At 43.2% G+C, this 16,029-nt stretch overlaps 1 protein-coding gene and 1 long non-coding RNA gene across 2 annotated transcripts in view; both read right to left on the bottom strand.

Moving 5' to 3' along the window:
• LOC118086742 (IgGFc-binding protein) overlaps positions 1–16,029 on the bottom strand; it is a 98,231-nt gene that overhangs the window by 20,161 nt on the left and 62,041 nt on the right. Inside the window, exons 33-36 of the mRNA XM_060276445.1 lie at positions 14,768–14,782; positions 13,459–13,745; positions 4,873–5,162; positions 3,333–3,482 (exon numbers count right to left, since the gene is read on the bottom strand). Coding sequence (XP_060132428.1) covers positions 3,333–3,482; positions 4,873–5,162; positions 13,459–13,745; positions 14,768–14,782 — 742 coding nt within the window. The remainder of the gene's footprint in view (positions 1–3,332; positions 3,483–4,872; positions 5,163–13,458; positions 13,746–14,767; positions 14,783–16,029) is intronic.
• LOC118086134 (uncharacterized) lies at positions 5,061–7,675 on the bottom strand. Its single transcript, XR_004692721.1, has 3 exons — positions 7,579–7,675; positions 6,625–6,675; positions 5,061–5,390 (listed from the first exon to the last, which is right to left on the bottom strand). It is a non-coding gene; the product is annotated as an uncharacterized LOC118086134 (long non-coding RNA).

Genomic DNA, 16,029 nt, shown 5'->3' with positions numbered 1-16,029 from the left:
GTGGTACCTCAGTTTAAGTACACAATTGGTTCCGGAAGTCTGTACTTAACCTGAAGTGTACTTAACCTGAAGCGAACTTTCCCATTGAAAGTAATGGAAAGTGGATTAATCCGTTCCAGAAGGGTCCGCGGAGTACTCAACCTGAAGCGTACTTAACCTGAGGTATGAGTGTAATTGGTTCCGGAATTCCGTGCTTAACCTGACGCGTACTTAACCTGAAGTGAACTTTCCCATTGAAAGTAATGGAAAGGGGATTCATCCATTCCCGATGGGTCCGCGGAGTACTTAAACTGAAAGTACTCAAACCGAAGCGTACTTAAACCGAGGTATGACTGTACGGCCACTACTGAAAGCAGGATTCTGAATTAAGTGGACTCTGTTGGTTCGATGAAGCAGGTCTTCTCTGGGCTGCAACTCAGAGCACTGTCCTAGTCTGTAACATACATCTGCAAAACACCCTCCTCTTTCAGTTTTGTTAGGCCGGTGGGGAGATAGCAACCCATAATTACAGGAAGCATTGTGACCTTGGCCTCTTATGTCAAAACAGAACATAGGCAGCTGTCAGAGATGCTTATGCGGCTACTCTAGAGTAACGACTCCTCACAGCATAGTCCTTTCAGGCTTTTATTAAGTGCTGATTATTTACAGTGCTCAGAGCGATCTATATACATGTTGTCTGTCAGGTATCAGAAGTGTGCATGCACACGAAAGCTCATACCAAAATAAAAACTTAGTTGGTCTTTAAGGTGCTACTGAAGGAATTTTTTTATTTTACTTTGTCAGGTATCAGTACCTCCGAATGGAGGTTGGCGCGTTTTCCTCCAGCAAAGAAGCTTGGGGAGACCCAGCCTCTTCCCCCGACGTTTCTTGCACAATTCTGGGGTCGGTGGGACTGGCCTTCCCCCCTTGCTCCCCCCTTCCTGTCCCACCTTGGTCAATGGCTCCGCTACCTTGCCTGAGCCTCGTACACCACTTCCTGATTCTCCGCTGGAGGCAGAACTCTCCCTGCTTTCCCCAGCGCTTGGGGATGGGCTGGAATTTAAGATGGGAGGGACCTCCCGGTATCCCCTGTCCCTCACAGCATGGTTCAGAATTAAATGGACTGTCTTGCAGAAGTGGGGAACCTGTGGTTCTCCAGATACCCTTGGAATACAGCACCTCTCTTACATTTTTTTAATCCATTTTCAATTACAATCCAATAGTAGCCTCATTATAACAATACCAGTTTATAATACAATTATTAATATCAATCATTCCAATTCTAGGGAGGCGGGAGGCTGAATGCGGGGAACCCCCCCTCCACAAAGCAGGGAAGGATGTGGTGTCACGAGAGAGAGTGTGTCCCCAACATCCTCCCAACCTGTCCTTTATTTTGCCCTACCAAAGGTGGCAATCCTAGTGGCCTGCTCTCAAATCAAATGGGAATTTCCCCTCTCACCAGATTTAAGAACAGTTTTTGCTGGAACTCCAGAACATGGAGTTATTCATAAAGGAAACCCGTCATTTCTTACCTTCAGTTTGCTTGTGTTTCTGATGCACTCAAATAGAGAACAGAGGGAGTTGCTGCTGCCGGATCCCTTCTTCTGTTTCCTCCCTCTTCCATAGTTTCCCTTTATATAGGGAGCAAATGCCAGTTCTGGGAAGTCCCCAATGGGACTTGAGGGTTGATGGATCTGTTTTTGGTTTTTTTTAACCATAATAGATTTAAATTAAAATGGGGTGTGAAGATAACAACCAACTTGGGACCTGAGATTCCTGGACCAGCCCTTTTCCTGATGAGACTGCAGTCATGTCTTTGGTTGTGAAATGTTTTGGCCATGGGAAAGCCACTGGTGATTAATAGGAAGAAATGATAACACATTCTGGCATCCCCCAAACCAACCTGCTCAGAATTTTGACCATGTCTAAGCCAACGACCGAAGATAAATTATTTATTAGGTGTCAGGGCAGTGACATAGTTAGCAAATCTGGTGCAATGAGCAAGACCCCAAAGGGTTACCAGAAACAGCAGGACATAGATCTGAAAACTGAGTCTGAACACCCCACCATAGCTGCCAAGTTTTCCCTTTTCTCACGAGGAAGCCTATTCAGCATAAGGGAAAATCCCTTTAAAAAAGGGATAACTTGGCAGCTATGCACCCCACTCCCAACCAGCAGATTCCAGTAAGCTGGTTGCCAAGTTAAACAAACAAGTGGGGAAGCCAAATTTCATGTGATTGTGCAAAAGGAGGTTCAGGATTGCCCTGGACTGCGCCCAGATTAGGAGTCTGAGGCCTGCGTGGACCATTAGAGCCTGAAAAGCCAACATTCAGTCATCCTTATTTGCAAGAAGGGGAGTGGAAGCAGATGGTGCCCTGAGGGAATAGGAGAGCTGGCAAATAATGATCTCCTTTTATTGTAACAAAACAAGTTGTGAGGAAATTAAAGGAAACTATGAGCACAGGGGAAGAAATGGATGAGCGAAGGGTATTTGGGGGATTTACAGATAGATCCTCTGTTTTATTAATACACAAGCATTTTGATATAGCAATATGCATTGTTGTATGATTCTGCATATGCACTGGTTACTTTAGGAAAGCCGGAGTGTATAAACCTATACGTACGTATATTTTTATGTTGCTTTATTTATATTTTATATTGCTTCATGTAATAAAGCATTGTTTGGTGGGGCCCATCTCTCTTGCTAACTTTACACTGTCCCGTTCCATTTGGAACAGCTATACTCGTTGAATAATTGCAATGGTTCTATCTATTTTTACAGCTCTCTATTCCATTTTTGTAACCCGACTCGGGACCTTATGGTGGAGGCTGGCAAAGAAATCTTATAAACAAACAATATGCTTACAAGTTTTTTGTCAGTTAAGTGGTATGCAAATCTTGTCAAATAACAAGGAAATTATTGATTGATTTGTTTGTTTGTTTATAACAATATTTCTGCACCACACACAAAACTCATGGTGGCAAGCAATAAAACAATTAGAACACTATACATTTATAGAATCATAAATTCCACAACAAATGTTCAGCTCTGAATCTTAGATCAACGGAATTAAGATCATGGCCAAAGAGAATTGCACATTTCATAGCCTAGGGTGCATAGTGAGGATCCCCGGATGCTGAGCAAGTAGCGGTGCTTACGGGATGACAACCCCGGACCCCGTTGACCACAGTGCATGCCTCACTGGCTTTGCAGCCAGCTTGTTTGCATACTGCGATTCCCAGGGTGGGATCACATGTGCAGTGGGAACCACAGGTCTCATCAGCCCAGAATTCTTCTCCGGGTTTGTAGTAGAGCCCATTGTAGGTTCAGCCACAGCTCCCAACAGGCACACACTTGTCGATGCTGAGGACGTAGCCATCATTGCACTGGCAGGTTTCCACACATGGTTGTTTGCAGGCAGAGGGAGCATTGCGGTTGGCGCAGCTGGTGGGGCAGGCATTGCCACAGAACTCATAGTGGCTATTCTGAGGGCATGGCAAGGCTGTAAGGAGGAGGAGAATAGCAAGAATTTAATAACAGATAAAATGCCCAGAAGCGGCCACTTTGTTTGACAATGTACATACATTGTACAGTACAGTGGTACCTCGGTTTAAGAACAGTCCTGTTTACGAACGGTTCGGTTTACGAACTTTGCAAAACCAGAAGTAGTGGTTTGAGAAGTTTACCATGGTCTAAGAACAGAATCCAAACAATGGAAGGGCACCGGCGGCAGGAAAGCATGCCTCGGTTTAAGAACGGACTTCAGGAATGGATTAAGTTTGTAAAATGAGGTGCCACTGTAATGTTAAAAGTTGGCATGCAGTGCTGGAAGGAAAAAGATGAAAATATTGAGAGTGGGAGAAGCCACGGGATATAGGGATATTTAAATAAGATGTAGCTTACTTTAACCATACAGTCTAGTAGCACAGAAGACTATATATTATGCAGAGATTGGGATACTTACCGCAGGAGCAAAGGGCTGTGGAACCAATGCCAATGAAGGGTGAGACTCCAAAGATCAAGAGTCCAAAAGGAGTGCTGGGATGCTCTACAGAGACGGGATTAGCATTTCTGCCCAAACTGAGCTGAGCAAAAGAATACTCTGTTCCAGGAATTGGTCTCCACTCAGTGTTTGTAATGGCTTTCTTCTCTAATCTGATCCCACTGGACACCGAGGTTTTGGCTATGATCACAGCAAAATTAGCAAACCGTCTTATCCCACCAGTGTGATACGATGTGCAATAGCTGGTTAAGGCTGGAATATTGATGAGGAATGATTCGTGCATGACATTTTGGTTTTTGGCACCAGTATAGAAGAAAAGGACCTGGATTCCTGCATCGGCAGAGAAGTAAAGCGGCTGAGAGGGTTGCATTTTGAACTGGATGACTTGCCCAGCCTTTGCCTGACGGGAGCCTTGAGTGGTCCCAGAATGGTATTTGATCAAGGTATTTTGGGAAGCAATGACATACACAATGTCAAATTTGGTTTGGAAGGTGAGGGGGGGTGGGAACTATGAAGGTGGTGCCCCAGCTGGAAACAGGCAAGAGCTGCTCAACAACGTGGTCACAAGTTGCAAATTGCATGGCACAGCTGTGCCCACTCAAAACTGCCACGGGCGCAACTGATTCAACCTTGGTGCCTGATAAATTAACTGAGCTTTGCAGCTGGATGGCTTGGAAGGCTTTGAGGTCAACAACAAGCTTGCTTCCTGCAGGATAACCCTTCCCTTTGAATGTCACAGCCCCTTTCAGGTGAATAGTGACTCGAGTGGGAGATTTATTGGCTACAACTGCAAATTCTTTGAAATTGTGTGGCGTGTGATTGCCTGCTGGGGTTACCACATAATACAATGTGCCCAGCTGTTGGACTGGGTACACAACTGTGGCAGCACTTGTGACAGCCTTGTAATTGATGGAAAACACCGATATATCTTTGTCAGCTTGAATCCGCATAGTCTGATCAAAAACGTTGCTCCCCCTCATCTCTGAGGAGGCTGGGACCACAACGGACACAGTCTCCTTCTCATTGACAGAAACCGTTTTCCGAAATGTAGATTTGTTCACTGTGACTGTGACGGTGGTTGCAGGTTGATATCCAGTGATAAGCAGCTCAAATGAAACATTGTGCTGGCTTGGCAAGTAGTTCTTCAGGAAGGCTGTGACAAATTCTTTCCCACAGGTACTTGCTCCACAATACCCCGAAAGGCAGAGTGAAAGGGATAATTAGCCAAGTGCAAACATCTCAATGCTGTGCTCTAAGAAGTTTTGTTTGTGGTCTTGAGAGGTCTGAAGAGAAACTTCACTGCCTAGTCCCTCTTGTTCTAAGCAAGCTGAATTGAAAGAGCATCTGGTAGATGTGTTCCCTCCTTTCACTATAAACCTCTGCCATCTCCCCTTATCATGTGCAAACCTAGAAGTAAACAGAAGAGCATTTGACAATTCCTAGAAATAATCCACCAAGATATGATTATCTACATGCCACTCCTTTCTATACCACCCAACCCCCCCCCATAATTACCCTCAATATATCTTATAGCTCTACAATTCTATGATTCTAAGTTTCAATTATCTGACACTCTTGCCAGCAGAATTCAAAATAATCTCTTTCCCCCATCGCACTTGGACAGCAGAATAAGATTTTTCCAGAAGCTGTTTCACAGAAGAAGAAAAATGACAAACTTTTCGTGGCTGGCACCATTTAACAACTTTTAACAGTAGAATTTATAGTTTTTGCTTCTATGTTATTCTATGTTCTATGTTATTTTAAAGCCAAACTTAGCCATAAGATGTGATGCTCTCTCCTTCCTAGTTAGGCATCTTTTAGATACCAAACAAACCTCATCCTTCACATCTGGCCATTTTATAATAAACAGCAGTTCATATAACTTTATGTCATACATCGAATAAAATGAGAGTGACATGAATTGGAAACATGGCTAATTAATATTTGGCAAAGAGACTATTGTTTATTGAAAAAATGAGGTTTTAAAATATATAATTAGAATTAACTGGAAAATAAAATCAACAGGCTTATAGAAGTATTCTGAGGCAGGGGGTGTACTTAATTTGCTGGGAACCTCTTAACTTTAACTAGCAAACATGTGTTTAAAGAGCAGATTGATATTTGCTAAATAATAAAATGTAAGGAAGTTGTCATGCTGCTGTTTGTGTAGCTGCCTACAGGTGGTGCTACAAACTGCAGCATGATGATGGGACAGCAGGGTTGGAGGAGGAGGGAGCACTGGAGGAGGAAGAGGAGTGCAGGGGGAGCGCACTGCCCCAGCAGTGCAATCCCCAGGGTGCCCCTGCAGGTAGGGCACCCCTCTTGGCCCCCTTTACTTGGCACTGTTGTTCCTGACCATTGGCAGTGCTGGCTGGGACTGATGGGAGTTGGAGTCCAACAACATTGGACATAGGTTCCCCACCATGGTAGGGACTGGGCACGTGTTAACTCAGCCAACAGTGCGCTAGGCTCTGTGCCAGATAGCCACAGTCATGGAGTAGATTTTTCAGTCAATGAAAAATGTGCCAGGCTGTGAGCAAGTCCCTGTTCTGTCAGCATCTGCAACTGCCCCACAGAGACAAGAGTACAAGGGAAATCTCCCTTGTGGGGTCAACTTGCCAGTTGCTGGTACCAAACTCACCATATAGGAGCGCTAGGCAGTTCCAAAGCAGCAGCAGCCTCTTTGCCATGACTACAAAACAGCAGAAGAAAGTGGTTCAGGTAATCTGCAGATTCAAGATAAGTTTTCCCCTTCCCCCGGCACTCTGAACATTTGCCCCTTGAACATCTACAACATACCTTCTAGAGCCTGCATGACAACATACGAATTCTGGCTCCCACAGCTCCTTTTACCCAGCCCAACAAATTGTAATCATTCTAACTCCATTTCTTTCAAACAGCTACAACTACGGTTATACAAGAAGCTCCTTTGGCTAGTTCAAGATGTTTCACGAGGAATTAATTCCACTTTTTTCTCATCCCTTTACAAAACAAAGTTAGTCAGTTCCCATTGAGTTGACAGTTCAGCTCAGGTTCCTTCAAATGATTGTCATCAAAAGGTATCAGCATTCAGAATGCTAGAAGCTGCTCTGCTAAATTATAAGATATGCTTAAGAATACTGGTAAAATGTCAACATGCACAGTGGAATGTGAACTGATTAATTTATTTTGCCCAACCATTCTGTTCTTTAAACTTAAAGGCCGAAAAAAGCCTAAAGCTGAAAGAAAAGAAATAGCAGATGTATGAGAATGAAGGTGCAGACATTTGCCCTTAATTTGTTGTGTTGTGCTATAGAACTCCAAAAGTTGATCACACCTTAACTCATTCTTTGCCAACATGGTGTCCTCTAGATGCTTTGAACTACAGCTGCCATCAGTCCCAGCTGTGGTTGTAATCCAAAACATCTGGAAGGCACCAGGTTGGCAAAGCTCTCCAGTCACTTCCACCGGCTTTATAGTTCTGAGGTTTGAAGTTTTACATGCCATTCCAAATGGCTCTTCTGCGGGCCAAGGAGCACCAGGCATTCAGGTTGTTTACCTCTCCCGACATCAAAGCAACACTAACTCAGAAAAGAAAGGAAGTGATCTCACTCACCTACTGAACGCATCTGACTAGTTCAGCATTCACAGGAGCTGGGCTTCTATACTAGCTTATCCTTTAATGGCTCAGCCAATGTCCTAAGAGGGCATCAGGAAAAAGGACAGGATTTATACCTGATAGTTCTAAACAGGAAATCCTGCTAACTGACAGCGCTAATATGACACTGTGCAAAATCTATAATCCACCCAATGTAAATAAGGAACTACTGTATCTGCTTTCTCCGACAACTTAGTAAATAAGGAACTATTTTCTTTCTCCAGAACTTCACAAGCATTGAAATTGTCTCATAGAACTTTGCAGCTTGCATAGCTATGATGTACAAAATGTGTTTTTTATTAGGCAATTTCTAAAAGGGCAAAATTATTAGTAGCAATGAGAAGAGAGCATTTTGTGGTGTAGGTGTGACTCGAAGTAAGAGTTAGTGATAAGCATAATCCTGCAGTAGCAGGAGAGATGATCCTTCAGTGTACAGTGGTATCTTGGTTCTCAAACTTAATCTGTTCTGGGAGTCCGTTCGACTCCCGAAACCATTCGAAAACCAAGGCACGGCTTCTGGTTGGCTCAAAAAATGTCCCAGAATAAGCTTAGAATGCATATGTTTTGCATACCTCAAAATAATAACGTTTGTGTTAAAATGCTTATTCTAATACATTTTTAATATATATATTGTTGCATTCCAGCCCAATCTCCAAGTGGTGTGAGGTTCCAGGGGCACCAGGCACTTATCCAGGGTTTATTTTCCTTGGAATGAAGGACAACAGAGACTGCGGTGTCTTTCAAATATATGGTTTATTTACGCATACATACAACTTGAGCCTATGACGGCATTCACAGTATTAGCACCCCAGGAAGGTCTTGCTTCTCCCATAGACACAGTTTTGGCAGAAGCAGATTTAGGGGAGCATGACCAGTTTCTTATCAGGATCTAGGATCATGGGTCATATTTGACAGGTGGGCTGTCAATCACTCAATGCCACATTGACATTAGGTGACTGGTTCTGACATTGACGTTCTGAGATCAACCAGCTTTCTGTTGCTAATGCACTATAAGGCTCCCAGTTGATCATTGGCAGCAGGGGGCAGGCAGGTATGGATTGTAGCAAAAAACATTGTGAGCCAAGTTTGAACCCCTGGTGAGGCAAGTTTGGCCCACGGGTTAGAGTTTTCCCACCCCTACTTTAGGACAGGTGTGGCTAACCTTTGGCCCTCCAAATACAGTTTGAATCTGTCCCATTGTTCCCAACAAGCATGGCCAGTAGGCAGAGATGTTTGCAATTGTAACTGAGCAGTTCAGAGTGCTAAACTGGCTGGTCTAGGCCAATATTCTAACATTAACAATGGACCACTCCGTAGCTACCGGTAGTTGCAAGACATCTGGAAATCATTTGGAGAAGGAAATTGCTCAGATCAATGCTGATTTTGATGCCACAGTTGAATCAGGCTGGGTAGAGCTCCCTGAAGAAATGTTGAATTACACCTTGGTATCAATTTCAGCAAGGGGCGCAGGTGGCGCTGTGGGTTAAACCACAGAGCCTAGGGCTTGCCGATTAGAAGGTCAGTGGTTCGAATACCCACAACGGGGTCAGCTCCAGTACCTGCTCCTGCCAACCTAGCAATTCAAAAGCATGCAGTGCAAGTAGATAAATAGGTACCACTCTGGTGGGAAGGTAAACGGCGTTTCTGTGCACTGCTCTGGTTCACCAGAAGTGGCTTTGTCATTCCGGCCACGTGACCCGGAAGCTGTAAGCCAGCTCCATCGGCCAGTAAAGCGAGATGAGCGCCACAACCCCAGAGGCATCTGCGACTGAACCTAATGGTCAGAGGTCCCTTTACCTTTACCTTCATCAGTTTCAGCATACCCTCCAACACTTTGAAGCCAAAATCCGGGATGCCACCTTCCTGTTTTTTATTGCAAGAGCAAGAGCTACAATTTTGTGTCACAGCCCCCCCCCCAGCACTTTTTTGGGTGCTGCCAGAGGTTCTTGCGGCTACTCTTGAGTAACGACGCTCCACACCTCCTTGTCTTTAAGGTGTCTTTATTGTGCATATTATTTACAGTGCAAAGAGTCTAGAAAACGTGTCTCCTCAGTCCGAGTCAGAACCTCGCAATGGCTTCTTTCTGTTTCACACCCAACATAACACTCTCTTCTCCCTCTCTACTTCCTGATTCCTGTAATCTGATCCGCTACTGGACTTGCTGCTCTGCAAAGAACTTGACCTGATGAGGGGGGGGGGGGCTGTTCCCTATAAGCCCTCCCCCTTACAGGCACAGTGGCCAAAAACGTTTGTTTGGGTGTGCCATGCAAGATTGCGGCTCCAAAAAGACTGCAGGGGGAGGAGAAGACTCAAACTATGAAATTGCACGAGGTCACAACACCCAAAATGATCACCATCCTCTTGTAATAAAAAGTAGGGTGTCCCCACTTTTCCAGGTTTAAGTCGCTGCATCCCAAGAATGGACACTTGTGGTGGCCAGGCCATCAACATGCCCTCTTGATCTCTTTCTGTCATGGCTGGTAAAATATAGTGGGAAAGGATTGAATGGATGGGCCCAGAGAGTAGTCAATGCTTTATTAAAGGAGAAGGTTATGACAACTGCCTTGAAAGAGGAGACACTGCTCCTCTTATAAAGGCCTTCCCTGAATCCAGAGATTTAGCATACTAACATCCCGTCTCTTATATTCCCTTCCTCGGCAAAGTGATTGAGAGGGTGGTGGCCATCCAGCTGCAAGGTCTTGTTGGAGGAAGTAGATATAATCTGGATCCACTCCAGTCTGGTTTGGCAGCGAAACAACCTCGGCTATCCCGATTAATGACCTTTATCAGGATTAATGATCCTTATCACTGCTGCTGAGTAAGCCCACCAGTGCCCACCCATAGAGGATCAGAGCAAAAACAAAAACAAAACTATGCCGTGATAAATCCCTGAAACAAGATATTGATAAAGGGAATAATACTAAAACTCAACTAATGATTACTCAAAGAAACATAATAGGTTTAAACTTCCCGAAAATAGGTTTAAACTTCCCAAAAGAAACTTTGATATAGAAAAGACATGAATTTCTCAAAGTAACCTCTAAATAAAGTAAACCTTGACGAGGTGCCAGCTAATTGACTCGTTTCACTGGAAAATCTCTATCTGTTTCCTCAGAAGGAAAATGTTTAGGGGCTGAGGTTTCCTTACAATCAAAAACTAAACAGGAGCTGTAAACTCTGAAAAGAGTTGAAAATTACATAGCAGTCAAGGATAAACTTCCCCAAGATAAGACTATAGTTGTTTAAACTAAAGGTTAGCTAACCTATGGGACAATTCAACTAATGAATATGATTGCTCTTAGGAAAATATTAAGTAAAGGGCTGTAAAAGCTCTCCTAGTTGTGATGTTGTGACGCCATTGTTCAGACTGCTGGAGGGTGTTTCTGATTCTTGGTTTATATACTGAGTGGAGCTCCATTTCTTAAAGGGCTAGGAGCAATTAATTGTCTTAGGGCGTGTCAAAGTACACTTACAATAGTAAAATGCAACAAACTTACATAATGCTGGTTCTAAAATGCTCTTAACATAGAGAGACTTATAGAGGAATATTAATAAAGTGAAAAGGAACTGTCCTTGTTTATAATCACAGAAAACCACTGTAAGCACTCTTGATGTGAAAACTAAACCCAAGCTAACTTCTTAAAGAAGCTGATGTTTGTGGCCTTATCTTTGAACATTCTTGGAATTAATGAAAAAGGGTATTTACAAGAAATGACTAAAATCCATATTCGTGTTGAGGCCTGTAGGTGTCAGGGATGCAAACCTGTGTATCCAATATGTTTCTTTTTGTAATAATTTCTTTTGCAAAATGTCCAAATTTCTATATCAAAGTTTCTTTGGGGAAGTTTAAACCTATTATGTTTCTTTGAGTGATCATTAGCTGAGTTTTAGTATTATTCACTTTATCAATATCTCGTTTCAGGGATTTATCACGGCATAGTTTTGTTTTTGTTTTTGCTCTGATCACCCATAGAGGATGGCAGCCCCCTAGAGTGTAGTTGGGCCAGATTGTTGCTTTGTAGCCAGGCCAGTACATGCCACACACCTGACAACCCATGTGTCATCAAGTGTGGGGCTGGTGGGCACAGTTTGTGAGAAATGGCCTCATGGGCCAAACTGGGACTCCTGCTAGGCCAAATTTGGTGCATGGCCTAGAGGTTACCCATCCCTGGAGTAGACAATACTGAGTTAGATGGACCAAACGGTCTGAATCAGTATAATGCAGCTTTGTTGCAGAACACAGTAAAGGAAAGATATTTAATTTACTCAGAGGAGGATGGATTGGCATAGGAACTCATCCTGGACTATCAGTCTAACTGGAACTTAATCTTGGCACCTGGCTCCTGAATTTGCACTGCTGTTAAGACACTATGTAAGTTTACATTGCAACTATTTACATTACATTAAACAGGAACTTCTCCTGTGTTAGCTGATGGTGTTAAACAATGAAGCATTTTTCTGTCTGCACATGTATTTAATTTTTTTAATAAGAGAAAATAAACATTTAACAAATCCACATTTGCTGTATACCTTAGGGACTTTCCTTTTGTTGGCTGACATCGTTGGGTGAGTCTTCCCTCCTCCCATTTCTGATGCTGATCTGCACTGCCCTATTTCCATATTTCCCAAGTGAAGATCAGAATCAGGAAGAAGTTGGGAGTGATGATCAGCACCTGGGTTGGGGGCACGTGATGAAACTCAACAGTATGTACTGTATATAAACACCCTTAACAAACTACAATTGGGGTGGTGTGCCAAAATGTCTGGAGCCAGCCCTGAGGACCTCTAATACCAGATGGCAGCCTAGCCAACCCAGGAGGATGATAATGTGTCTCCTAAAGCCAGTTGTCTTGCTCCTGTTCTCTACTTCTGTAGAGTGGATCAAAGAAAGATGCTTTGAAATCTGGCTGTGTTATATATAATACGAACCTTGATTTATATATTCCTCACAAATCTACGATGTAAATGTGCCTCTGAATACATGAAGAAATAGTAGAAGAAAGCTACTGCCCTCATAGTCATCTACTTAGCAATTGTCAGAACAGAATGCAGACTAGATGTCTTTGGTCAGATCCAGCAGAGCTTTTTTTTAGGTGAGGATGAGTACCAAGTCCATACCTTTAGTACTCTGATGCTGAGCACAGCTTGGAGCTTCCCACACCCCAGTTATTTGCATATCCACAGAACTATAATCATGCTAAACAAAGTAATGTCAGTCCCAAGAAGTTACATAAAAGGATTTATTGATTCTTAGGGGAAAGTGCCATCATTTTTTTTAAAGTAATATTGATAGAAGTTTGAGCAATATGAAAATGTTTTGCAGGTGGGATGTTATACGCAGAAGAATGTTGATCAAGAACTTGCATGTGAATAGTTGCCACTGATGATTAAGCAGAAAAGGAGGGTTCCACTTTGGCTCAGACAGCTTTTAGACATCCCTGTGAAATAAGATTGTGAAGAATGTAATGTGAGCTTGTTTATGACTCTGTGAGAATCTTCGCAACACTTCCCACCCCATTGTAGAATTTGTTTTAACACTAGCAGAAAGTGCCCAGCATTGCTCAGGAATTCTAAGAATCCAAAAAAAATACTGAGATATAGAAATAGATAGTGTAATTTGTTCATTTTGAGGGCTGTGCCTGCCCTCCAAGTGCAATGCAGGGCTGTTTGAAAGCCCTTTTGCAAACAGTCCTATATTGCTCTTTGCAGAGGCTGCCTGGCTGTCCTTTTTCCTGCCCAGTGCCCCAACCTAATTTGGTCAAGGTCATGTTCTGATCTGGAAAATGGTGTTTTATCCCATGTTGCCTTTAGGCAAAGGCCTTTTCCAGAATTGCTCACCTGCCAGAGAAGTCCTCAGCTTTCCAGGCATCAATGACCTCAGCCATATTTCCTGCTATCTTCCCATTGGGCAACTTCAGATCATCAGCACCATCTCCATTGAAGTTCCCGCAGGAGGCACAGACTTTATCTTCCAATGTTTTGCTGATTAGCACTTTCATTTCCCCATTGGGTCCAAGGAGAACTTTTACTACCGAGGCTAATTTAATCACAGTCACATCCTGAGACAGGCTTATAGAGACATCTTCAGAAAACTTCACGGGGAGTGTCCTTTGGCGCCCATTTACCTGAAATACAGAAAAGAGGGTGAAAGGTGCTGAGCTGGAATAGGCGTCCCCCACTTACTCAGGGGTTACTTTCTAGGGCCCAGGGCACATAAGTGAAATCACACCATATGGGAAGCAACCTTAAACTGCTCAGGGCTGCAATACTTTCCATATGCTCATCCTCTGAGCCCCTTCTTCATGTGTCTCCTCTACTAGAAGTCCAGGGGGTGGCCACATGAGAATGGGCCTTTTCTCCAGTGGCTCCCCATTTCTGGAACGCTCTCTCTAGTGAGGCTCACCTGGTGCCTTCCTTACACACCAGGAGAAAACGTTCCTCTTAAACTAAGCCTTTGACAGATTGACATCTGATGCCCTTTAAAGGGGGTTGTGGAATGGGGGAAGGGTGGTTATTGGTTTGTTTCTGTTCTTATTTTTATCATGTATTTTGTCTTTTTTATATTGCAATTTTATGTCATGAACCACCCTGAAATCTGCGGCTGTAGAATGATATTTACAAATTTAATAAATAAATAAAGAAAATTGAAATTGAAATTGAAAAAAACACGCTTTAAATGCCCACTCTGCCGCTCTCTCTCCAATCCATACCAAAATAGCTGTATCCAGAAATATGCACGACTAGTGTTGAAGCTCTGGGGTTGCTAGGAGGCTGGAGGACATGCAGGAAAGTGTGCTACCCCACATATTAGCTTCATAGCTGCCAAGTTTTCCCTTTTCTCGCGAGGAAGCCTATTCAGCATAAGGGAATTTCCCTTTAAAAAAGGGAGAACTTGGCAGCTATGATTAGCTTTTAGGCAGGGAGGCTGAACAGCCTAAACAAAGCCCTGTTATGCCTCCGGTCTCTTCGGGACTTACTTAGCCCTCACTGAAGTCCTCTTTGGGCTCCGGGGAGGGTCTCCTCACAAGTCACGAAGACTCTCCAACTCTCTCGAGCATTTCCGGGTTTGAACTGAGTCACAAAAGTCAGGCTTCTAAACACATAGGACTCTCTCATCCATCCAGGCAACCAGGAAGTGTTTTCATACCTCAAGAGGTATGACCTGGGAAGGGGGAGGTCCAGGGGAGAGTCCTGAGACAGACAGAAAGACTCAGAGGGCCACATTGGCTCTTGGGCTCAGGTTCCCTACCTTTAGATTGGGGTAGCCTACATGGTAATCACTGAATGTAGCTGAGCAACAATTCCCAACAGCACTGACTATTGGCCAGGATAGGTAGTTGCTTTTTTAAAAAATGGGGAAACCCTTTTGCCCTGTCAGTGAGAGTTTGGCAAGCTATTGCAAATGCCAAAAATAAATAAACAGGTAAATAAGGGGTTGTGTCCAACTCATGTCTACACAGAGCAGATGTCTTGAAATTAACAGACATAGTTTAATCATTATGCAAATATGCCATTGGATGAAATCTGAGATCCTGCCCAAGGATCTTACCCGTGTCTCCTTGTTCGTTTTTACAGTGATAAAATACATCCATTTGAAAAATGCATGTATTGTTGTCACAGCTGGCAAATTTGAACCGTTGTGCTCCTGGACAACTGCTATGATCCTGAACCAAAAGGGGTCGTTGTCATTGCAGAGGGATGTAACCTCATAAGCTCCTAGGTTGGGAATTTCCCCTGAGGCTCCATCAAAGGAGGTCAGCCGTGCTCCAGGGGTGAGGACACACTCGCCATTTTGCTTTATGCAGCCACGCACACCGTTGTGGAGGGCACAGATCTCTCCTTCCTGACAATTGTTTTCCGCACAAACCAGTTGGCCTGATGGGCCACAGGTGCATTTTTTCAAGCAATCTTCTAAGACGATATTCTCTCCAGCCTGGTTGATTTACAGCCCACAAAGGGAGGGAGGGAGGGAGGGAGAGGAGAGTAGAAAAAGTTAAAAATTTAAATGCAAACTTTAATTATTTTTAATAAGGTAAAAATAATAATCATATAAAAACATACATTCGACACGTACAACCCTGAGTACTTAGAAATACCTCTGTACAACTATATTCTAGTACACCAGTGCTGCATAGCTGATAAATCAATAGTAAAATAGGTCACATTTTATACTTTAATATATTTATTCATACTGTATTAGTATGACATTTATTCCACGTTCTCTTTTATATATGTATTACACCACCGGCTTCTACCTGTGTCATTTTTCTTTATAATTTACATACTGTATTTCTTTAACACTATTGTCAGTTTGATAAATTCCATCTTTTCCCATAATCTCCCAGCTAATTCTTTCTCATACAGTTTATAGCTATCCCTCCAAGCCTTTGAAAATGTTTTTTTAATTGT

Source organism: Zootoca vivipara, chromosome 6 (genome assembly GCF_963506605.1).
Source record: "Zootoca vivipara chromosome 6, rZooViv1.1, whole genome shotgun sequence".
In the NCBI taxonomy this organism is placed as follows: Eukaryota; Metazoa; Chordata; class Lepidosauria; order Squamata; family Lacertidae; genus Zootoca; species Zootoca vivipara.
The sequence above is the reverse complement of the archived record's forward strand: the minus strand, read 5'-3'. Positions and strand labels throughout refer to the sequence as shown.